Source organism: Oncorhynchus clarkii, chromosome 3 (genome assembly GCF_045791955.1).
Source record: "Oncorhynchus clarkii lewisi isolate Uvic-CL-2024 chromosome 3, UVic_Ocla_1.0, whole genome shotgun sequence".
NCBI classification, from domain to species: domain Eukaryota; kingdom Metazoa; phylum Chordata; class Actinopteri; order Salmoniformes; family Salmonidae; genus Oncorhynchus; species Oncorhynchus clarkii.
In genome coordinates this window covers 6,994,843-7,020,156 of record NC_092149.1, presented here as the reverse complement: position 1 = coordinate 7,020,156, position 25,314 = coordinate 6,994,843, and the positions used below count along the sequence as shown (strand labels likewise).

The 25,314-nt window shown below is 48.1% G+C and overlaps 1 protein-coding gene across 2 annotated transcripts in view; it reads left to right on the top strand.

The window, feature by feature from the left end:
* The window catches only part of LOC139387148 (juxtaposed with another zinc finger protein 1-like), a 70,029-nt gene continuing 44,715 nt past the window's right edge, over positions 1-25,314 (top strand). Inside the window, exon 1 of one of the 2 annotated variants that reach the window (XR_011629134.1) lies at positions 1-238. Coding sequence is in view for 1 of the 2 variants with exons in the window: in XM_071133189.1 (XP_070989290.1) it covers positions 124-238 (115 nt within the window). In the remaining variant the exon portion in view is untranslated. The remainder of the gene's footprint in view (positions 239-25,314) is intronic. The other variant, XM_071133189.1, reaches the window with a different exon arrangement.

Here is a 25,314-nt window from a genome sequence, read left to right as displayed (position 1 = left end):
CCCTTTCTCGCTCAACTCTCCCACCCCATGCTTATGCTCCAGCTGCTAGCGCCGCTGCCTGCTGGCGTCTGTTGCTGACTCCCCTCACTGGCACACATATTCAATGTACAGGTAGCTTAGACCATGACAGGCATCGCCGCTGTCTCCTTCTTCTCTAACATTTGTAGGTTCGGTGGTTGCGGACTCCACTTCGAATCGTTGGCCGAACTCATCGTGCACATTGAGGATAACCACATCGGTAAGCATTGAACGAACCAAACAGAAACAGTCAATCTGTGCTCATTCCACTTCTGCAATTGCCCTGGCTAGGGCTAGCTCGAACCAGTTAGCTAACTATAGCTACTTCCTGCGTCTGACAGCGCTGTTGTTAGGTGTGGTATTGATGGGACGTTCTTCTTTAGATTTTGTTTACTTACTGTCACGATTGGGAACCACCTCGCACTTCGGGAGCGCCAGTTGGTCAATGCATTCAACGTTTACGCACGGAACCGTGTTGAGCTATTGCTCACTCTAACATGGCATTTGCAGCCCTGTCTGTTTGCAGCACCAGGCCTAGGCAAGCTACGTTGCAAACGCTTGCTAGATACTGCAACTAGCAGCGCAATGATAGAACGAACAGTGGTGAAAAAAATACTGATTTGTTATACTTAAGTAAAAGTAAAGATGCATTAGTAGAAATTGACTCAAGTAAAAGTGAGTGATCCAGTAAAATACTACTTGAGTAAAAGCATTTGGTTTTATGTATACTTAAGTATCAAGAGTAAAAATAAATAATTTAAAAATCCTTATATTAAGCAAACCAGACGGCACCATTTTCTTGTTTTTTATTTATTTACGGCTAGCAAGGGGCACACTCCAACACTCAGACGTAATTTACTAACGAATAATGTGTGTTTGGGGAGTCCGCCAGATCAAAGGCAGTAGGGATGACCAAATATGTTATTTTGATAAGTGCGTCAATTTTTCTGGCCTGCTAAGCATTCAAAAGGTTTCAAGTACTTTTGGGTGTCAGGGAAAATGTATGGAGTAAAAATTCAATTTTCTTTAGGAATGTAAGGAAGTAAAAGTTGTCACAAATATAAATAGTAAAGTACAGATACCCCCAAAATCTACTTAAGTAGCACTTTAAAGTATTTTTACTTGAGTACTTTACACCACTGAGAACGAACCACTGTTGACAACTTGAGTAGCTTTAAATAAACCTAATTGAAGATCAAGCTCCTTGGTAACTAGTTCGTTTGTTGACAATTACTGTTTTTACACTTCTAACGGTGCCTTCCTTGTTACTATGAGATTACAATGGCCATGGGGCTCAGATCACAGTGCAATTTAAGTTTAGTTACAATGTTATACTCATGCATTATAATTGCATTCAGAATGTGTGAGTCTCTCGCTCTCACACAAACTGCTAGAGTATGCAATTGTGCAGCAGACAGTAGAGGAGTACAGAACAGTGAAGGTGAATGTTAGTCACCCTGGGAGACGCGTGGGCGTGAGTCTTGTGCTGCACAGAGTTACTGAATATTGATGAACCTGGATGTGGGTCACACCAAGCCCCCACCTCTTCTCACTCACACATGATGTTGTCCCTCAAGGGTCACAGTAACAGAAGATCCTCCCATATTGATTAAGCTTCTATCATTGTGAACATGATGCCTGTCTCTGATCAGCTGGCAACCATTCCTAAAGACTCCAACCAACCACTGCATTCAGTCAGGCCTGACAGGATTCTGGCTCAAGATAAAGGCAGTCTGTCTTGTTGCCTTTTTAGCTCCATGACATCACCCCAGTCCAGAATGATAAACAATCTGTTCCAAAATCAATCGTATCCCTTGGCTGAACCCCAGACAGAGCACCTTGACACACAGAGAACCCCAGACAGAGCCCCTTGACACACAGAGAACCCCAGACAGAGCCCCTTGACACACAGAGAACCCCAGACAGAGCCCCTTGACACACAGAGAACCCCAGACAGAGCCCCTTGACACACAGAGAACCCCAGACAGAGCCCCTTGACACACAGAGAACCCCAGACAGAGCCCCTTGACACACAGAGAACCCCAGACAGAGCCCCTCGACACACAGAGAACCCCAGACAGAGCCCCTCGACACACAGAGAACCCCAGACAGAGCCCCTCGACACACAGAGAACCCCAGACAGGGCCCCTTGACACACAGAGAACCCCAGACAGAGCCCCTTGACACACAGAGAACCCCAGACAGAGCCCCTTGACACACAGAGAACCCCAGACAGAGCCCCTTGACACACAGAGAACCCCAGACAGAGCCCCTTGACACACAGAGAACCCCAGACAGAGCCCCTTGACACACAGAGAACCCCAGACAGAGCCCCTTGACACACAGAGAACCCCAGACAGAGCCCCTTGACACACAGAGAACCCCAGACAGAGCCCCTTGAGAGCCCCTTGACACACAGAGAACCCCAGACAGAGCCCCTTGACACACAGAGAACCCCAGACAGAGCCCCTTGACACACAGAGAACCCCAGACAGAGCCCCTTGACACACAGAGAACCCCAGACAGAGCCCCTTGACACACAGAGAACCCCAGACAGAGCCCCTTGACACACAGAGAACCCCAGACAGAGCCCCTTGACACACAGAGAACCCCAGACAGAGCCCCTTGACACACAGAGAACCCCAGACAGAGCCCCTTGACACACAGAGAACCCCAGACAGAGCCCCTTGACACACAGAGAACCCCAGACAGAGCCCCTTGACACACAGAGAACCCCAGACAGAGCCCCTTGACACACAGAGAACCCCAGACAGAGCCCCTTGACACACAGAGAACCCCAGACAGAGCCCCTTGACACACAGAGAACCCCAGACAGAGCCCCTTGACACACAGAGAACCCCAGACAGAGCCCCTTGACACACAGAGAACCCCAGACAGAGCCCCTTGACACACAGAGAACCCCAGACAGAGCCCCTTGACACACAGAGAACCCCAGACAGAGCCCCTTGACACACAGAGAACCCCAGACAGAGCCCCTTGACACACAGAGAACCCCAGACAGAGCCCCTTGACACACAGAGAACCCCAGACAGAGCCCCTTGACACACAGAGAACCCCAGACAGAGCCCCTTGACACACAGAGAACCCCAGACAGAGCCCCTTGACACACAGAGAACCCCAGACAGAGCCCCTTGACACACAGAGAACCCCAGACAGGGCCCCTTGACACACAGAGAACCCCAGACAGGGCCCCTTGACACACAGAGAACCCCAGACAGGGCCCCTTGACACACAGAGAACCCCAGACAGGGCCCCTTGACACACAGAGAACCCCAGACAGGGCCCCTTGACACACAGAGAACCCCAGACAGAGCCCCTTGACACACAGAGAACCCCAGACAGGGCCCCTTGACACACAGAGAACCCCAGACAGAGCCCCTTGACACACAGAGAACCCCAGACAGGGCCCCTTGACACACAGAGAACCCCAGACAGAGCCCCTTGACACACAGAGAACCCCAGACAGAGCCCCTTGACACACAGAGAACCCCAGACAGAGAACCCCCTTGACACACAGAGAACCCCAGACAGAGCCCCTTGACACACAGAGAACCCCAGACAGAGCCCCTTGACACACAGAGAAGACAGAGCCCCTTGACACACAGAGAACCCCAGACAGAGCCCCTTGACACACAGAGAACCCCAGACAGAGCCCCTTGACACACAGAGAACCCCAGACAGAGCCCCTTGACACACAGAGAACCCCAGACAGGGCCCCTTGACACACAGAGAACCCCAGACAGAGCCCCTTGACACACAGAGAACCCCAGACAGAGCCCCTTGACACACAGAGAACCCCAGACAGAGCCCCTTGACACACAGAGAACCCCAGACAGAGCCCCTTGACACACAGAGAACCCCAGACAGAGCCCCTTGACACACAGAGAACCCCAGACAGAGCCCCTTGACACACAGAGAACCCCAGACAGGGCCCCTTGACACACAGAGAACCCCAGACAGGGCCCCTTGACACACAGAGAACCCCAGACAGAGCCCCTTGACACACAGAGAACCCCAGACAGAGCCCCTTGACACACAGAGAACCCCAGACAGAGCCCCTTGACACACAGAGAACCCCAGACAGAGCCCCTTGACACACAGAGAACCCCAGACAGAGCCCCTTGACACACAGAGAACCCCAGACAGAGCCCCTTGACACACAGAGAACCCCAGACAGAGCCCCTTGACACACAGAGAACCCCAGACAGAGCCCCTTGACACACAGAGAACCCCAGACAGGGCCCCTTGACACACAGAGAACCCCAGACAGGGCCCCTTGACACACAGAGAACCCCAGACAGAGCCCCTTGACACACAGAGAACCCCAGACAGGGCCCCTTGACACACAGAGAACCCCAGACAGAGCCCCTTGACACACAGAGAACCCCAGACAGGGCCCCTTGACACACAGAGAACCCCAGACAGTGCCCCTTGACACACAGAGAACCCCAGACAGAGCCCCTTGACACACAGAGAACCCCAGACAGGGCCCCTTGACACACAGAGAACCCCAGACAGAGCCCCTTGACACACAGAGAACCCCAGACAGAGCCCCTTGACACACAGAGCACCCCAGACAGAGCCCCTTGACACACAGAGAACCCCAGACAGAGCCCCTTGACACACAGAGAACCCCAGACAGAGCCCCTTGACACACAGAGAACCCCAGACAGAGCCCCTTGACACACAGAGAACCCCAGACAGGGCCCCTTGACACACAGAGAACCCCAGACAGAGCCCCTTGACACACAGAGAACCCCAGACAGAGCCCCTTGACACACAGAGAACCCCAGACAGAGCCCCTTGACACACAGAGAACCCCAGACAGAGCCCCTTGACACACAGAGAACCCCAGACAGAGCCCCTTGACACACAGAGAACCCCAGACAGAGCCCCTTGACACACAGAGAACCCCAGACAGGGCCCCTTGACACACAGAGAACCCCAGACAGGGCCCCTTGACACACAGAGAACCCCAGACAGAGCCCCTTGACACACAGAGAACCCCAGACAGAGCCCCTTGACACACAGAGAACCCCAGACAGAGCCCCTTGACACACAGAGAACCCCAGACAGAGCCCCTTGACACACAGAGAACCCCAGACAGAGCCCCTTGACACACAGAGAACCCCAGACAGAGCCCCTTGACACACAGAGAACCCCAGACAGAGCCCCTTGACACACAGAGAACCCCAGACAGAGCCCCTTGACACACAGAGAACCCCAGACAGGGCCCCTTGACACACAGAGAACCCCAGACAGAGCCCCTTGGCACACAGAGAACCCCAGACAGAGCCCCTTGACACACAGAGAACCCCAGACAGAGCCCCTTGACACACAGAGAACCCCAGACAGGGCCCCTTGACACACAGAGAACCCCAGACAGGGCCCCTTGACACACAGAGAACCCCAGACAGGGCCCCTTGACACACAGAGAACCCCAGACAGAGCCCCTTGACACACAGAGAACCCCAGACAGAGCCCCTTGACACACAGAGAACCCCAGACAGGGCCCCTTGACACACAGAGAACCCCAGACAGGGCCCCTTGACACACAGAGAACCCCAGACAGGGCCCCTTGACACACAGAGAACCCCAGACAGGGCCCCTTGACACACAGAGAACCCCAGACAGAGCCCCTTGACACACAGAGAACCCCAGACAGGGCCCCTTGACACACAGAGAACCCCAGACAGAGCCCCTTGACACACAGAGAACCCCAGACAGAGCCCCTTGACACACAGAGAACCCCAGACAGGGCCCCTTGACACACAGAGAACCCCAGACAGAGCCCCTTGACACACAGAGAACCCCAGACAGAGCCCCTTGACACACAGAGAACCCCAGACAGAGCCCCTTGACACACAGAGAACCCCAGACAGAGCCCCTTGACACACAGAGAACCCCAGACAGGGCCCCTTGACACACAGAGAACCCCAGACAGAGCCCCTTGACACACAGAGAACCCCAGACAGGGCCCCTTGACACACAGAGAACCCCAGACAGGGCCCCTTGACACACAGAGAACCCCAGACAGAGCCCCTTGACACACAGAGAACCCCAGACAGAGCCCCTTGACCAGTCCAAAACCATGAGATGCAGTGCATTCGGAAAGTATTCAGGGCCCTTGAATTATTCCACATTTTGTTACGTTAAAGCCTTATTCTAAAAATTATTAAGTTGTTTTTTCCCCTCATCAATCTAATCAATTTTTACAAAAGTATTAAAAACAAAAAAACAGAAACATCACATTTACATAAGTCTTCGGACCCTTTACGCAGTACTTTGTTGAATCACCTTTGGTAGCGATTACAACCTCGAGTCTTCTTGGGTATGACACTATAAGCTTGACACACCTGCATTTGTGGAGTTTCTCCCATTCTTCTCTCCAGATCCTCTCAAGCTGTGTCAGGTTGGATGGGGGGCGTCGCTGCACAGCCATCTCCCGAGATGTTTGATCAGGTTCAAGTCCAGGCTCTGTCTGGGCCACTCAAGGACATTCAGAGACTTGTCCCGAAGCCACTCCTGCGTTGTCTTGGATGTGTGCTTAGGGTCATTGTCCTATTGGAAGGTGAACCTTCACCCCAGTCTGAGGTCCTGAGTGCTCTCAAGCAGGTTTTCATCAAGGATCTCTGTACTTTTCTCTGTTCGTCTTTGGGCTCCCAAGTGGTGCAGCGGTCAAAGGCACTGCATTCTCAGTGCAAGAGGCATAGTCCCTGGGTCGAATCCAGGCTGCATCACATCCGGCCGTGATTGGGAGTCCCACAGGGCAGTGCACAATTGGCCCAGCGTCGTTAGAGTTTGGCAGGGGTAGACCGTCATTGTCAATAAGAATTTGTTCTTAACTGACTTGCCTAGTTAAATAAAATACAAATAACATCTTTCCCTCAATCCTGACAAGTCTCCCAGTCCCTGCCTCTGAAAAATATCCCCACAGCATGATGCTGCCACCACGCTTCACTGTAGGGATGGTGCCAAGTTTCCTTCAGATGTGACGCTTGGCATTCAGGCCAAAGAGTTCAATCTTGTTTCTCATGGTCAGAGTCTTTTAGGTGCCTTTTGGCAAACTCCAAGCGAGTTGTCATGTGCCTTTTACTGAGGAGTGGCTTCCGTCTGGCCATTCTACCATAAAGGCCTGATCGGTGGAGTGCTGCAGAGATGGTTGTCCTTTTGAAAGGTCCTCCCATCTCCACAGAGGAACTCTGGAGCTCTGTCAGAGTCACGATTGGATTCTTTGTCACCTCCCTGACCAAGGCCCTTCTCCCCCGATTGCTCAGTTTGTCCGGGTGGCCAGCTCTAGGAAGAGTCTTGGTGGTTCCAAACTTCTTCCATTTAAGAATGATGGAGGCCACTGTATTGTTGGGGACCTTCAATGCTGCAGATAGGTTTTGGACATTCAATGCTGCAGATAGGTTTAGGTCCCTCCCCCAGATCTGTGCCTCGACACAATCCTGTCTCGGAGATCTATGGACAATTTCTTCAACCTCATGGCTGGTTTTTTACTCTGACATGCACTGTCAACTGCAGGACCTTTTATATTGACAGGTGTGTGCTTTTCCAATCCATGTCCAATCAATTTAATTTACCACATGTGGAGTCCAATCAAGTTGTAGAAAAATCTCAAGCATGATCAATGGAAACAGGAAGCACCTGATCTCAATTTAAATTCTCATAGCAGAGGGTCTGAATACTTACATAAATATGTTTTTTCAGTTTTTTATTTTGAATACATTTGCAAACATTTCTAAACCTGTTTTTGCTTTTTCATTATGTGGTATTGTGTGTAGATCGATGAGGAAAACATTTTAGAATAAGGCTGTAAAGTAACAGAATGTGGAAAAAGGGAAGGGGTCTGAATACTTTCAGAATGCACTGTAGGTTCATGGCTGCCACGCTACGTAAAATTAAACATGTCACTGGGTGGAATGCAGGGAGAAGTCCTGGCAGGGTTGTAATCATTGCACCATTTGCTACTTTTAGAGGACATCAGTTTAATGACTAGGTTTCTGTCTAGTTTGTTCCACCACATCCTTTATCACTTCCTTTATAAAAATGGCATTACCAAAAACTGTTGAGGGAACGCTGAAATCCAAATTCAATATATTTGCATTAATGCTGTGTAGACTAGGCCATATCGTAATGCTGTGCAGACTAGCCCGTATCGTAATGCTGTGTAGACTAGCCCATATCGTAATGCTGTGTAGACTAGCCCATATCTTGTAGGCCTGTTATTTGTATGTGTGTATTTAAAAATGGATCAAATTGAGGGGGCACGTGCTTTAGTTTTACTGGTGTGTGTTCATTTTGCGTGGTGGGGTTTTCTCAGGATCCGTGGGGATTGGAGAGGAGCTGTATGGTGACGAGGCATAGAGCACTACTTTTGACTGGAGCCCTATGGGTATCCAATGGGCCATGGTCAAAGTAGTGCTCTATAAAGGGAATAGAGTGCCTTTGGAATGTAGATAATGGACTGGCTGCATGGAGAGTGGATGGGTAATGAGAAATCCCCCTGTTCTCTCTGCTAGGCCTGGGAGGCTATAGGGCTGATCCCCCTGTTCTCTCTGATAGGTCTGGGAGGCTATAGGGCCAATCCCCCCTGTTCTCTCTGCTAGGCCTGGGAGGCTATAGGGCTGATCCCCCTGTTCTCTCTGCTAGGCCTGGGAGGCTATAGGGCTGATCACCCTGTTCTCTCTGCTAGGCCTGGGAGGCTATAGGGCTGATCCCCCCCCCCCCCTGTTCTCTCTGCTAGGCCTGGGAGGCTATAGGGCTGACCCCCCTGTTCTCTCTGCTAGGCCTGGGAGGCTATAGGGCCGACCCCCCCTGTTCTCTCTGCTAGGCCTGGGAGGCTATAGGGCCGATCCCCCTGTTCTCTCTGATAGGTCTGGGAGGCTATAGGGCCAATCCCCCCTGTTCTCTCTGCTAGGCCTGGGAGGCTATAGGGCTGATCCCCCTGTTCTCTCTGCTAGGCCTGGGAGGCTATAGGGCTGATCACCCTGTTCTCTCTGCTAGGCCTGGGAGGCTATAGGGCTGATTCCCCCCCCCCCCCTGTTCTCTCTGCTAGGCCTGGGAGGCTATAGGGCTGATCCCCCCCCCCTGTTCTCTCTGCTAGGCCTGGGAGGCTATAGGGCTGATCCCCCCCCTGTTCTCTCTGCTAGGCCTGGGAGGCTATAGGGCCAATCCCCCCTGTTCTCTCTGCTAGGCCTGGGAGGCTATAGGGCTGATCCCCCTGTTCTCTCTGCTAGGCCTGGGAGGCTATAGGGCTGATCACCCTGTTCTCTCTGCTAGGCCTGGGAGGCTATAGGGCTGATCCCCCCCCCTGTTCTCTCTGCTAGGCCTGGGAGGCTATAGGGCTGATCCCCCTGTTCTCTCTGCTAGGCCTGGGAGGCTATAGGGCTGATCACCCTGTTCTCTCTGCTAGGCCTGGGAGGCTATAGGGCTGATCCCCCCCCCCCCTGTTCTCTCTGCTAGGCCTGGGAGGCTATAGGGCTGATCCCCCCCCTGTTCTCTCTGCTAGGCCTGGGAGGCTATAGGGCTGATCCCCCCCCCCTGTTCTCTCTGCTAGGCCTGGGAGGCTATAGGGCCGACCCCCCTGTTCTCTCTGCTAGGCCTGGGAGGCTATAGGGCCCCCCTGTTCTCTCTGCTAGGCCTGGGAGGCTATAGGGCCGACCCCCCTGTTCTCTCTGCTAGGCCTGGGAGGCTATAGGGCCGACCCCCCTGTTCTCTCTGCTAGGCCTGGGAGGCTATAGGGCCGACCCCCCTGTTCTCTCTGCTAGGCCTGGGAGGCTATAGGGCCGACCCCCCTGTTCTCTCTGCTAGGCCTGGGAGGCTATAGGGATAGGCTACATGGGGCCTTCCCGTCAGTGTTCCTGCTGTGGTAGCCTAACATACCACTGTTTAGCCGTGATATGGCTGTAGCCTCCATGATGCTGTTTAGAATGTTGAATTTTGTACAATAACTCATTGTATTAGTAATGACACAGTCTAGGCCTAAACTATCTATTTCAGATGACATTTTAAATCCCATGCATTTCCCCAGTATTCATAGGGGTCCTAGTTTGATTGTTAAACATTCAAAATGTTTAGTTGTATTTATTCAGAAGCCTATATTAGTTTAGTTTGACTGTGTTGGTGCAGAGAGGGAGCAGATATTTACATTGAGTTAATCTGACCAACAGAGGGAGATGTGTCCACCGTCTGAGAGGTGAGACAGCTGGGACACGGGCTGCAACACTTCAGGTTGCCACAATGGGCTCCCAAATGGTGCAGAGGTCTAAGGCACTGCATCACAGTGTTAGAGCCGTCACTACAGACCCTAGTTCAGTTCCAGGCTGTATCACAACCAGCCGTGATTGGGAGTCTCATAAGGCAGTGCACAATTGGCCCGGGTTAGGGTTTGGCCGGGGTAGGCCGTCATTGTAAATAAGAATTTGTTCTTAACTGACTTGCCTAGTTATGGTTCAAGATACACACAGTGAGACAGTTGGGGAATCTGCCTGCAACACTTCCAGTTGCCACAATACACAGTGACAGCTGGAATATGAGGGTCATTCCTAGACTACAAGACCTGAGGAATTCCATACCACCAGGAAGCTGAAGGACATTCTAGATTGTAGATACTGAGCACTACACAGTCAAACTAGCCTCTCTTGAAAAGAGTTTAGAAACATCCACTACATATGCTCCAGTTTTACACGTTGGCCTACATTATATCTGCAGGTTCTGACCCAATCAATCCACCATCCTAGGGATCCATACTGCTAAAGTATGGAAGCCAACCTGGCCCAGCCCAAACAAAGGCTCTGGCCCAGCCCAATAGAATGACCTGGCCCAGCCCAAACAAAGGCTCTGGCCCAGCCCAATAGAATGACCTGGCCCAGCCCAAACAAAGGCTCTGGCCCAGCCCAATAGAATGACCTGGCCCAGCCCAAACAAAGGCTCTGGCCCAGCCCAATAGAAAGACCTGGCCCAGCCCCAGCTAGAGGTTGACACAGGAACAGAATTCCTGCAGGAACGGGATTGAAATTCTAGAGTCAAATTTGGGACAAGATGGTCAGTCCACAGGAAGTACAGGAATTTATTTTTAAACTGAGTTATTTTTGTGTTATAAGCAGTTTTAGGAGGCCACATCATTTTTGAACAGTAACACGATTTCTTCAGTCTTCAATCACTAATTAAAACATATAGAATTGGCCTTTATCTGCTAGGCAGGCAACGAAAAGTAGCTAGCTAACAGTGAACTAACTGCTCTCTCTTCTAATGAGCAGCCCAAAATGAGTCTGTTGCTATGGAAACTCACACATAGCAGAGTGCAGGGAGGGGACAGAGTGGAGCAGCTAACAGAGGAAGGTATTTCTACTCGTTAAAATGAGGACAGGACAGGAAGGGAGGGATTTTTATCAGGACAGAAAAGTTGTGGGGGTTATAGAACTGTTGCGGGATCGGGACTGTACGGGAAAACATTTGACAGGACAAGACGGCACAGGAATGCATTTTCACTCCCATGTCAACCTCTAGCCCCAGCCGCCCAGACCCAGCCCAGCCATAACCCCCAGCCCAGCCCAACCCTCAGTCCTAGCCCAGCCCAACCATAACCCCCAGCCCAGCCCAACCCTCAGTCCTAGCCCAGCCATAACCCCCAGCCCAACCCTCAGTCCTAGCCCAGCCCAGCCATAACCCCCAGCCCAGCCCAACCCTCAGTCCTAGCCCAGCCCAACCCCCAGCCCAACCCTCAGTCCTAGCCCAGCCCCAGCCATAACCCTAGCCCCCAGGCCCAACCCCCAGCCCTCAGACATAACCACAAGTGCCAGGCCCAGCCCAGTCATGCCGAGCTCAGTCCGGCCCAGCCCGGTCTTTAATATCCTATATCCCTCCTTTAGCCCTCTGATTGTGTGCTGTGCATGTGTCCAAGGTGTTAGCCCAAGGAGGGGGGCTCCCAACACTTCCAACAACTTATTGGGGAATAACGAGCCAATTAGTACTGCCCAGAGTGGAAAAACTCCACAGCTCCCCTGCCTCTCAACACACACACACACACTGATCCCTCTCTTAGGTCTGCTGCCCTGTGCCCGCCTTCGCCTCACAGGAGTGCGAAATCTGCCGCATCCTGCCAAGCGGATTACAACGAGGGTGCTTGATTTGGCGTTTCTTCCTCCTCATCTGGTGGCCTGCTGCTCTCAAACACATTCTGCTGTATAATTAGGGAAGGGACCTGGAAAACAAGCTCACAAGGCATTCTTGTCCACATATTTTCCTTCCATGTTCCAGCTGGGAGCCTCCTGTTTGGGGTTGTGAGCAGTAGGGGGCAGCGGTGGGTCGTTGATGAGAGGCCCCTGTGCTAAAACAGTGGGTGCTTATTTGTCCTATTTCAAGTGTGTATTATACAAATGTGTGATTTGGAAATGTGTTTTTGGCATATCCCAACTCCCCCTGAGACACCCCGCAGCTAGGGTCGGCCATTATCAACTGGAGCAATTTAGGGTTCAGTGCCTCGCTCAAGGGCACATCGACAGATTTTTACACTTGGTTGGCTCTGGAATTCGAACTAGCGACATTTCAGTTACTGGTCCAACACTCTAACCGCTAGGCTTCCTGCCACCCATTTGAAAGAGCTGTATGGATCAAGCATCTCGGTGGGAGAGCTGATCCAGGATCAGTTTAGCATTTTGGATCACAATGAATAAGAGTACATGGACATGGAGGACACAATCCTAGATCAGCATCCCCTGGTGCCCCTAAAGAGGTGATGCTTTTCACAAGCATCATGTGACTGGATATATCTACTGAATGTGTTCCTGCTCATAGAGCGTGTAAAGAAAGTTACTGTTATTTCCTGCTCATAGTGTGTAAAGAAAGTTACTGTTGTTTCCTGCTCAGAGCGTCTAAAGAAAGTTACTGTTGTTTCCTGCTCAGAGCGTCTAAAGAAAGTTACTGTTGTTTCCTGCTCATAGAGCGTCTAAAGAAAGTTACTGTTGTTTCCTGCTCATAGAGCGTGTAAAGAAAGTTACTGTTGTTTCCTGCTCATAGTGTGTAAAGAAAGTTACTGTTGTTTCCTGCTCATAGAGCGTGTAAAGAAAGTTACTGTTGTTTCCTGCTCATAGAGCGTGTAAAGAAAGTTACTGTTGTTTCCTGCTCATAGAGCGTGTAAAGAAAGTTACTGTTGTTTCCTGCTCATAGAGCGTGTAAAGAAAGTTACTGTTGTTTCCTGCTCATAGAGCGTGTAAAGAAAGTTACTGTTGTTTCCTGCTCATAGAGTGTAAAGAAAGTTACTGTTGTTTCCTGCTCATAGAGCGTGTAAAGAAAGTTACTGTTGTTTCCTGCTTATAGAGCGTGTAAAGAAAGTTACTGTTGTTTCCTGCTTATAGAGCGTGTAAAGAAAGTTACTGTTGGTTCCTGCTCATAGAGTGTAAAGAAAGTTACTGTTGTTTCCTGCTCATGGTGTGTGTAAAGAAATGTACCATTGTCCTAATTGCAGTACTTTTCAAGTGTTTTGAGGACACAGCCTGACATAACCAGATATTCTCCCATCAGCCCTGGGATTCAAACCGTCAACCCTTACTGGCCCATCTCTCTAACCTCGAGGCTACCACCGCCCATAAATGCTGAGGTCTATTACAACTTCAACACCATTTACAGTGAATATGTTGCAAGGTGGTGTGGCTTCACGGGACTCTGTTTAGTGGTTCTGCCTCCGTTTCCCCTAATTACAAACTCTATATTTCCACTCTGATATGAAAACAGACTTAAGCCGCTAATGTGAATATTGGTCGGTCCACTAAGTCCATTAACCCCTTCCAACCCTCAGCAGGGTTTATCACAACAGGTGCTAATGGATCCTGAACTAAATACTGAATGGCACCCTATTCCCTATATAGTGCACTACTAGGGCCCTGGTCAAAAGTACTGCACTATATAGGGAATAGGGTGCCATTTGGGACATACCCCTGGACTGGCTCTCTAAAACTGACTGGGGAATAACAGGAGCTTTAAGGCCAATTTCAGCCCAACCAACATGTTATGGTAAGCTCCCCAATGGTCCTGTAGTGGTCTAGTAGTGGTTAAACTGACCAATGGTGGGTTTAGTTTGTCCCAGCTCAGATCTCTCTGTGTGTTCTATGGGAGACAGGTCAGTGTAGGACCAGAGAGAGAGAGAGAGCCTTATCCTCGGTTATGTAGCCCTGGCTGTGTCTCAGGCTGGCAGGGATGGTGAGCCCCAGACAATCTGTCTGCCTTTTGTCTGCCTGCCTGCCTCCCTGTCGGTCTGTGTCTGCCTGTCTGTCTGCCTCCCTGTCTGTCTCTCTGTCTGTTTGTCTCCCTGTCTGTTTGTCTCCCTGTCTGTTTGTCTCCCTGTCTGTTTGTCTCCCTGTCTGTTTGTCTCCCTGTCTGTCTGTCTCTCTGTCTGTTTGTCTCCCTGTCTGTTTGTCTCCCTGTCTGTTTGTCTCCCTGTCTGTTTGTCTCCCTGTCTGTTTGTCTCCCTGTCTGTTTGTCTCCCTGTCTGTTTGTCTCCCTGTCTGTTTGTCTCCCTGTCTGTTTGTCTCCCTGTCTGTTTGTCTCCCTGTCTGTTTGTCTCCCTGTCTGTTTGTCTCCCTGTCTGTTTGTCTCCCTGTCTGTTTGTCTCCCTGTCTGTTTGTCTCCCTGTCTGTTTGTCTCCCTGTCTGTTTGTCTCCCTGTCTGTTTGTCTCTCTGTCTGTTTGTCTCCCTGTCTGTTTGTCTCCCTGTCTGTTTGCCTCCCTGTCTGTTTGCCTCCCTGTCTGTTTGCCTCCCTGTCTGTTTGCCTCCCTGTCTGTTTGCCTCCCTGTCTGTTTGCCTCCCTGTCTGTTTGCCTCCCTGTCTGTTTGCCTCCCTGTCTGTTTGCCTCCCTGTCTGTTTGCCTCCCTGTCTGTTTGCCTCCCTGTCTGTTTGCCTCCCTGTCTGTTTGCCTCCCTGTCTGTTTGCCTCCCTGTCTGTTTGCCTCCCTGTCTGTTTGCCTCCCTGCCTCCCTGTCTGTCTGTCTGCCTCCCTGTCTGTCTGTCTGCCTCCCTGTCTGTCTGTCTGCCTCCCTGTCTGTCTGTCTGCCTCCCTGTCTGTCTGTCTGCCTCCCTGTCTGTCTGTCTGCCTCCCTGTCTGTCTGCCTCCCTGTTTGTCTGCCTCCCTGTCTGTCTGCCTCCCTGTTTGTCTGTCTGTCTGCCTGCCTGCCTCTGTTTGTCTGCCTCCCTGTCTGCTCTAACAATGGGTGTGTTTGTAGCTGCTCTCTGCACAGGGGGCTCATTTAGGGGCTCGGGGAATGCACCCCCCAAAATCTGCTGAGCGGAAATAATACATTTGGGAAGCAGTAACTGGCGCCCCGATCTCTGCACCTGGTGGACCTAATTACATTTACTGCCCCTCCCCCGGCTGACACTTGTGCTGCAGACAGTTTAGTCAGTCAGTTAGTCACCCCTACCAGTAACACACACAATGGCTGACACCAGTCCAGTCAGTCACTGCTCTGGCCCTCATTGCTGTTCTCAGTCAGGAGGTGACTAACTCTGACTCTATAACTGTCTTTATACTGTAGTGGAGTTGTAGTAGATAACTAACTCTGACTCTATAACTGTCTTTATACTGTAGTGGAGCTGTAGTAGTCTGACTCTATAACAGAACTGTCTTTATACTGCAGTGGAGTTGTAGTAGATAACTAACTCTGACTCTATAACAGTCTTTATACTGTAGTGGAGCTGTAGTCGTCTGACTCTATAACAGAACTGTCTTTATACTGTAGTGGAGCTGTAGTAGATAACTAACTCTGACTCTATAACAGTCTTTATACTGCAGTGGAGTTGTAGTAGATAACTAACTCTGACTCTATAACAGAACTGTCTTTATACTGTAGTGGAGTTGTAGTAGATAACTAACTCTGACTCTATAACACAACTGTCTTTATGTTGTAGTAGATAGCCTGCAGGCTGTGTTGATATTACACATTCACTAGGGGATCTGGTTTTGGGTTGAGTGTGTGTGTGTGTGTGTCAATGCCTGTATGTACATGTGAGTGTGTGCCTGTGTGAGTGCATTGCCTATGTGTTTTCAGTCAAGTTTCACATCTGAGGTTCAGTGATTGTACAATCAGCCGTGTTATTTAAGTCTCTGCAGTAGCAGCAGATTACAGGCTACCAACCAGTGAAGTGCAGTTTGACTCTGTGGTTTAATTTCCTCTGTGGAAGTGGTACCAGGACTCTGGCCAGTGTCCCCCACTGCTCAGACCCACCATAAACATGTCACCATGAACCTTGCCACTCCACGCTGTCCAACAGTGCACTGGGCTGAGGGGGAAGGGGCTGCTGGGATAGGTGACTGACTGGCTGGTTGGTGGAAATAAATGGGGGGTAATTAAGGGGTACAGGGGGCGTCACTTCCTGTCTTGCCTCAGGAAGGCGTGTTGTGTGATGATTGTGATCACCGTCCGTCCTGTGGTTGGCTGGCCCATGCAGTCTGGAGTCTGGACATAGTGAGGGGTCTCTAACTAACTGGACATAGTGAGGGTCTCTAACTATCTGGACATAGTGAGGGGTCTCTAACTATCTGGACATAGTGAGGGGTCTCTAACTAACTGGACATAGTGAGGGGTCTCTAACTATCTGGACATAGTGAGGGGTCTCTAACTAACTGGACATAGTGAGGGGTCTCTAACTAACTGGACATAGTGAGGGGTCTCTAACTATCTGGCCATAGTGAGGGGTCTCTAACTATCTGGACATAGTGAGGGGTCTCTAACTATCTGGACATAGTGAGGGGTCTCTAACTAACTGGCCTGACTAGAATTGGGCCGTTAAGTCATGTCTGCCTCTTACTGATGCTGCTGGGATGTTTTCAGTCTCACCTTACTACCTTTGACAGGCCTGTCAGTGAGTTTGTTAAAAGCCACAACTAATTGAGTCACTTTGTTCATTTGTGTTCACTGATTTAAAGTTTTCTTCCTGTACCTGCTTGCCAGTCACTGGCTCGAGGAGGGAGGGTGTTGTCTTTGTCACAGCATCAGGTGACTTTAACAAAACCAATACACCCTAGAACCAAAAGACAGACAGACAGACCACCGCTGTGGACCACCTGTGTGGATGGTTTAGCCCTCTCTCCTCTCCAGGAGACACCCTGGTCCTAATCGGGGTCCACACCCTGGTCCTAATCGGGGTCCACACCCTGATCCTAATGGGTGGGGGGTCCACACCCTGGTCCTAATGGGTGGGGGGGGGGTCCACACCCTGGTCCTAATGTGGGGGGGTCCACACCCTGGTCCTGGTGGTCCGTCAGGGGGATGGGGGGCCATGGAGGTCTCTGCGCAGGTGGCCCCAGAGGGGAGCGGTTGGTTGGGTCTCTGGGAAGTTAGCCCCTCTAGCTGGCCCCCTACCAGACACACGGACACACACTCACGCCAGCTGAGGTGTGTGTGATTTACAGTGTGTGTGAGTGGATTGATCCAGGGCTAATAGAGTGGTCGGTGAGCAGCCCTCCATTACTCTGCTCTCTGCTCCTTGTGCTGCTCATTATCATTATTCACTTGTATTTAATCATGGGAGCCCCATTGAGACCACGGTCTGATTTGTAGTGGTGCTCTGACATCAAATAAAATATAGAATAACCAGTACATTACGTTAGAACATCACAAACATCACAGGCAACATAAACAAATTATTAGTCAATCAAAATAATTGCACACCTCGGTGAACTCTATCATCAGGGTTTTAAAATGACTAGTGGCACCAGGGAATCCAAATGTCATGAAAGTTGTAAGTGATTCCAATAATGTTGATCATGAAAACTAAAAGTGGATTTGCCTAGTTCGGCAGAGGAATCTCAAGAGTTAACCAATCCTGTGAACGGGTTTGGAATCACGGTTTTATACGTTAACAACGAAGTTAGGTAAGTCGGAAGCTTGTATAGTAGAGCTTTGTCAACAGAAAGACAGTAATGAAGTGATGTACAGGACTTTAAGGAGGAGCTGCCAACCTTTTGATACAGGATGCAGTGATGCATATTAAAACTGTCACCTGTGATAAAGTGAAGGGTGCTACGGTAGACTGACGACATCCAATGGTTTCAGATTAGTGGCTGCTACACTCCCATGAATGGTGTCACCTGTGATAAAGTGAAGGATGCTACAGTAGACTGACGTTATCCAATGGTTTCAGATTAGTGGCTGCTACACTCCCATGAATGGTGTCACCTGTGATAAAGTGAAGGATGCTACAGTAGACTGACGTTATCCAATGGTTTCAGATTAGTGGCTGCTACACTCCCATGAATGGTGTCACCTGTGATAAAGTGAAGGCCGCTACGGTAGACTGCATCTGAAGTATTTCTATGAGAATTAGAAAACATAATTTAGTTTTTACTGCATGAAGTACCATTCTAAGTCAGCAAGGACTTTCTGCTAGGTGACAATCAGACTGCAGCTCCAACAGCCTGGTCAGCCGTTACATAACAGTGTCATCTGCACACAAATGAATGTTACAGGTTTTTGCAGATAGACCAATATTATTTATATAAATAGTGAAGAGGACAGGTCCCAAAATCGACCCCCGGCAGGACACCTTTAGTTAGCAATTTCAAAGTAACTGGACTTCACACTATCAGAAAGCACGTAGTGTCCTATCTGACAGATACAGTTGAAGTGGGAAGTTTACATACACCTAAGCCAAATACATTTAAACTCTGTTTTTCACAATTCCTGACATTTAATCCTAGTAAAAATTCCCTGTGGTCAGTTAGGATCACCACTTTGTCTTAAGAATGTGAAATGTCAGAATAATAGTAGAGAGAATGATTTATTTCAGCTTTTATTTCTTTCATCACATTCCCAGTGGGTCAGAAGTTTACATACACTGTTAGTATTTGGTCGCATTGCCTTATAAAGGTTTAACTTGGGTCAAATGTTTCGGGTAGCCTTCCACAAGCTTCCAACAATAAGTTGGATGAATTTTGGCCCATTCCTCCTGACAGACCTGGTGTAACTGAGTCAGGTTTGTAGGCCGTAAAAAGCTTGCACACGCTTTTAAAGTTCTGCCCACACATTTTCTATAGGATTGAGGTCAGGGAGTTTTGTGATGGCCACTCCAATACCTTGACTTTGTTGTCCTTAAGCCATTTTGCCACAACTTTGGAAGTATGCTTGGGGTCATTGTCCATTTGAAAGACCCATTTGCGACCAAGCTTTAACTTCCTGAATGATGACCTGAGATGTTGCTTCAATATATCCACACAATTTTCCTACCTCATGATGCCATCTATTTTGTGAAGTGCACCTGTCCCTCCTGCAGAAAAGCACCTCCAAAACATGATGCTGACTTCACGGTTGGGATGGTGTTCTTCGGCTTGGAAGCCCCCCCTTTTTCCTCCAAACATAACAATGGTTATTATGGCCAAACAGTTCTATTTTTGTTTCATCAGACCAGAGGACATTTCTCCAAAAACATATTTGGTACGATATTTGTCCCCATGTGCAGTTCCAAACCGTAGTCTGGCTTTTTTATGGCGGTTTTCGAGCAGTGGCTTCTTCCTTGCTGAGTGGCCTTTCAGGTTATGTCAATATAGGACTTGTTTTACTGTGGATATAGATTATTTTGTACCTGTTTCCTCCAGCATCTTCACAAGTACCTTTGCTGTTCTGGGATTGATTTGCACTTTTCGCACCAAAGTACGTTCATCTCTAGGAGACAGAATGCGTCTCCTTCCTGCGCGGCATGATGGCTGCATGGTCCCATTGTGTTTATACTTGCGTACTATTGTTTGTACAGATGAACGTGGTACCTTCAGGCATTTGGAAATTGCTCCCAAGGATGAACAGGGCTTGTGGAGGTCTACAATTTTTTTCTGGGGTCTTGGCTGATTTCTGTTGATTTTCCCATGATGTCAAGCAAAGAGTCACTGAGTTTGAAGGTAGGCCTTGAACTACATCCACAGGTACACCTCCAATTGATTCAAATTATGTCAATTAGCCTATCAGAAGCTTCTAAAGCCATGACATCATTTTCTGGAATTCTCCAAGCTGTTTAGTCAGTCACTTTAGTGTATGTAAACTTCTGACCCACTGGAATTGTGATACAGTGAAATAATCTGTCTGTAAACAATGGTTGGAAAAATGACTTGTCATGCACAAAGTAGATGTCCTAACCGACTTGCCAAAACTATAGTTTGTTAATAAGACATTTGTGGAGTGGTTGAAAAACAAGTTTTAATGACTCCAACCTAAGTTTATGTAAACTTCCGACGTCAACTGTAGTTCCCAAACCACTTGCAAAAGACGCCTGGTCGAACCCATTTCAGACAACCTTTTTGAATGAGTAGGCGATGGTTGATAGTATCGAAGGCCTTGGACAGGTCTATAAATATGGCAGCGTAGTGATTCCTATTATCTAAGCAATTTAATATATAATTTAAGACAAGCGCAGCTGCTGAAACTGTCCAGGTTTAAAACCAGACTGGTACACATTAAGAATAGAATTTGAAGTTATGAAAGTTCTTAGCTGAGAATTTGCCAGTGATTGTAATATTTTTGCAAGGCAATATAGTTTAGAAACTGGGCGGTAGGTAATCAAGTTGTGATTTAATTATGTGTAATTCTGTGTGATTAGTTAGGTATTTAGTAAATAAATAATTAAACCCAATTTTGTATTGCGGGTTCAACTTGTTAGCCAGGGTTCGTGCAGATAACCAAGAATTTACAACTTTCAGATGAGACTGAATTAAGGTGATGATTAATATGGACTGCTATTGATGTAAAATATTACTAGGTCTTTAAGAGTTTATTCGGAAGATAACTGCTCTATAAATATTATTTAGTGGAGCCCGACTCTCTAGTTAATTACATTTACATGATTAACTCAATCAGGTAATATTAATTACGGATAAATTATTTTATAGAATAGTATGTCATATCACTTAATCCGGCATAGTCAAAGACACGACACACCCTACACCACATCCACCCACCCCATATAATCCACTCTCCCAGCTTTTGGCAGGAGGGGAATAATGCAGTCATTAATGTGTCTTTCTAGCTTCATGTCCCCGAGCGTGTGGGAGAGGAGGTATGCGGCCCTTCTCACAGTGGGTAAATAACCCTTAATGAAACACTCAGTCTCAGTGGTGGAGCTCTGAGAGAAACCCTACCTACCTACCTCCCTCCAGACTGCTGAGGTTGATGTTTGGACCACTACAATACATTACCTGGTGGGAGACCACAAGCAAACACTACCACTGCCACGCACTAGTGTAGGCCTAATGCCCAAAAAAGGGGATGCATCCCAATTGGCACCCTATTTTCTGTGTAGTGCACTTCCTTTTGACCAGGGCCCATAGAGCTCTGGGCCCGTATCCACAAAGCATCTCAGAAAAGATCCTAGGAATCCTGTTACAACCTGTTTTAAGACTAAAAAAACTCTCAGCTCAGAGTAGGTTTTAGGATGATGTTAAGACACTGCCCAGACTAGCTCTGAGCCAGCAGTGAAATCAACTCAGAATTTGGTGTTCACGACAGTTTGATCGTTATAATGTATGTTGTTGCACGTAGGTCTAGATTATCTCTGGATTCATCGTACGGAAATATTTTTTAAATGTTTTAAATTGAACCTTTTACTTAACTAGGCAAGTTAGTTAAGAACACATTCTTATTTACAATGCTGGCCTTCCGGGGAACAGTGCGTTTAACTGCCTTGTCCAGGGGCAGAATTACTTTTTATTTTTTTAATATTATTTTTTACCTTGTCAGCTCGGAGATTCGATAATGCACCTTTTCAGTTACTGGCCCAACGCTCTAACCATTAGGCCACCTGCCGCCCCAAATATCAAAACCATTATTTCAACAGCTCCAAAGCAATTGCCTGACCATTGTTGTGGGGACCACTGACTGTCTTTATTCTATCAACAAGACTGCTGGTAACTCTTAACGGTTTAGGACATGAAGTCTCCTAAATATCTGTCGACCAGGTGGGACTCTTATGAGTAAAGAGGCTTCATGCATAGTTTTTATGTTTAGCCATAAGAGTAGGAATAAAATGTCTCTCTTCTCAGCATTTAGATCAATGTTCTACTCTGAGACGCTGCTATGTGGATACGGTCCCTGGTCAAAAGCAGTGTATTTTCTAGAGAACTGGGATCCATTTGGGTTGCAGCTGTATTCATAGTCAACCTAGTGCCAGGAGTCTTCCCTGGTTGACCATATGACCTGACCAAGAACAACGCTGGGCCCTGAGTAATAGGGTGAGTAAAATCATTTTTGGGTCCTTGAAATACGCTATATACAACCCATGTATTATAATTATTAATAGATAATTAGTAGGGCCCAGAGTTCTCCTGGTGATAAATGCAATTTAACAAATCAAATGAATTATTTGTATTATTAAGTAGGTTATTATTATTAAGTCTACTCTCCCTTGCTACCACTAGGGTGTTCTCCTCTGTGGCTGGCTGGGTCAGACTCTGGTTCAGGTCTCACTTGTGTTGTAAAGACCAAGTGGTAGTATAGTGATAGTATAGTGGTAGTAAATGAATAGCGGTAGTGGCACTATAGTGGAAGTAAATTAATAGCAGAAGTGGTACTATAGTGGTAGTGAATGAATAGCAGAAGTGGTACTATAGTGGTAGTGAATGAATAGCAGTAGTGGCATTATAGTGGAAGTATAGGGATAGTATAGTGGTAGTGGTATTATAGTGGTAGTGAATGAATAGCAGTAGTGGCACTATAGTGGAAGTATAGGGATAGCATAGTGGTAGTGGTATTATAGTGGTAGTGAATGAATAGCAGTAGTGGCACTATAGTGGAAGTATAGGGATAGTATAGTGGTAGTGGTATTATAGTGGTAGTGAATGAATAGCAGTAGTGGCACTATAGTGGAAGTATAGGGATAGTATAGTGGTAGTGGTATTATAGTGGTAGTGAATGAATAGCAGTAGTGGCACTATAGTGGAAGTATAGGGATAGTATAGTGGTAGTGGTATTATAGTGGTAGTGAATGAATAGCAGTAGTGGCACTATAGTGGAAGTATAGGGATAGTATAGTGGTAGTGGTATTATAGTGGTAGTGAATGAATAGCAGTAGTGGCACTATAGTGGAAGTATAGGGATAGTATAGTGGTAGTGGTATTATAGTGGTAGTGAATGAATAGCAGTAGTGGCACTATAGTGGCAGTATAGGGATAGTATAGTGGTAGTGGTATTATAGTGGTAGTGAATGAATAGCAGTAGTGGCACTATAGTGGAAGTATAGGGATAGTATAGTGGTAGTGGTATTATAGTGGTAGTGAATGAATAGCAGTAGTGGCACTATAGTGGAAGTATAGGGATAGTATAGTGGTAGTGGTATTATAGTGGTAGTGAATGAATAGCAGTAGTGGCACTATAGTGGAAGTATAGGGATAGTATAGTGGTAGTGGTATTATAGTGGTAGTGAATGAATAGCAGTAGTGGCATTATAGTGGAAGTATAGGGATAGTATAGTGGTAGTGGTATTATAGTGGTAGTGAATGAATAGCAGTAGTGGCACTATAGTGGAAGTATAGGGATAGTATAGTGGTAGTGGTATTATAGTGGTAGTGAATGAATAGCAGTAGTGGCACTATAGTGGAAGTATAGGGATAGTATAGTGGTAGTGGTATTATAGTGGTAGTGAATGAATAGTGGTAGTAAAAACTGTCAGTAGTCCTTTAGGCCGGTAGTCATTTGTGTTCTTGGGCACAGGGACTATGGTGGTCTGCTTGAAACATGTTGGTATTACGGACTCAATCAGGGACATGTTGAAAATGTCAGTGAAGACAACTGCCAGTTGGTCAGCACATGCCCGGAGCACACGTCCTGGCAATCCGTCTGGCCCTGCAGCCTTGTGTATGTTGACCTGTTTAAAGGTCTTACTCACATCGGCTACGGAGAGCGTGATCACACAGTCGTCCGGAACAGCTGATGCTCTCATGCATGCCTCAGTGTTGCTTGCCTCGTAGCGAGCATAGAAGTGATTTAGCTCGTCTGGTAGGCTCGTGTCTCTGGGCAGCTCGCAGCTGTGCTTCCCTTTGTGTCTGTAATAGTTTGCATGCCCTGCCATATAAGACGAGCGTCGGTGTAGTATGATTCAATCTTAGCCCTGTATTGAAGCTTTGCATGTTTGATGGTTCGTCGCAGGATTTCTTGTAAGCTTCCGGGTTAGGGTCCCGCACCTTGAAAGCGGCAGCTCTACCCTTTAGCTCAGTGCCAATGTTGCCTGTAATCCATGGCTTCTGGTTGGGGTATGTACGTACAGTCACTGTGGGGACGACGTCCTCGATGCACTTATTGATTGATAAAGCCAGTGACTGATGTGGTGTACTCCTCAATGCTATCGGAAGAATCCCGGAACATGTTCCAGTCTGTGAAAGCAAAACAGTCCTGTAGTTTAGCATCTGCTTCATCAGACCACTTTTTTTATAGACCGAGTCACTGGTCCTCCCTGCTTTCATTTTTGCTTGTAAGCAGGAATCAGGAGGATAGACTTGTGGTCGGATTTACCAAATGGAGGGCGAAGGAGAGCTTTGTACGTGTCTCTGTGTGTGGAGTACAGGTGATCTACATTTTTTTCCTCTCTGGTTGCACATTTAACATGTTGATAGAAATTTGGTAGAACTGATTTAAGTTTCCCTGCATTAGTCTCCGGCCACTAGGAGCGCCGCCTCTGGGTGACTTATTTCCTTATACAGCTGACTGAGTGCGGTCTTAGTGCCAGCATCTGTCTGTGGTGGTAAATAAACAGCCACGAAAAGTATATCTGTTAACTCTCTAGGCAAGTAGTGTGTTCTGCAATACTCTACTTCAGGCGAGCAAACTAGAGACTTCCTTAGATTTTGTGCACCAGCTGTTGTTTACAAATATGCACAGACCCCCCCTCCCCCCTCGTCTTACCGGAGTGTGCTGTTCTATCTTGCCGGTGCAGCGTATATCCCGCTAGCTAAATATCCATGTCGTCATTCAGCCACGATTCCGTGAAACATAGGATATTACAGTTTTTGATGTCCCGTTGGTAGGATATTCGTGATTGTACCTCTTCTAGTTTATTGTCCAATGATTGTACCTCTTCTAGTTTATTGTCCAATGATTGTACCTCTTCTAGTTTATTGTCCAATGATTGTACCTCTTCTAGTTTATTGTCCAATGATTGCACATTGGTGAGTAGTATTGACGGTAACGGCAGCTTTCCCAGTCGCCTTCTCCAGGTCCTGACCAGGCATCCGGCTCTTTGTCCTCTGTACCTGCGTCGCTTCCTCTTGCAAATAACGGAGATGTCGGTTCTGTGGTGTGTTTGG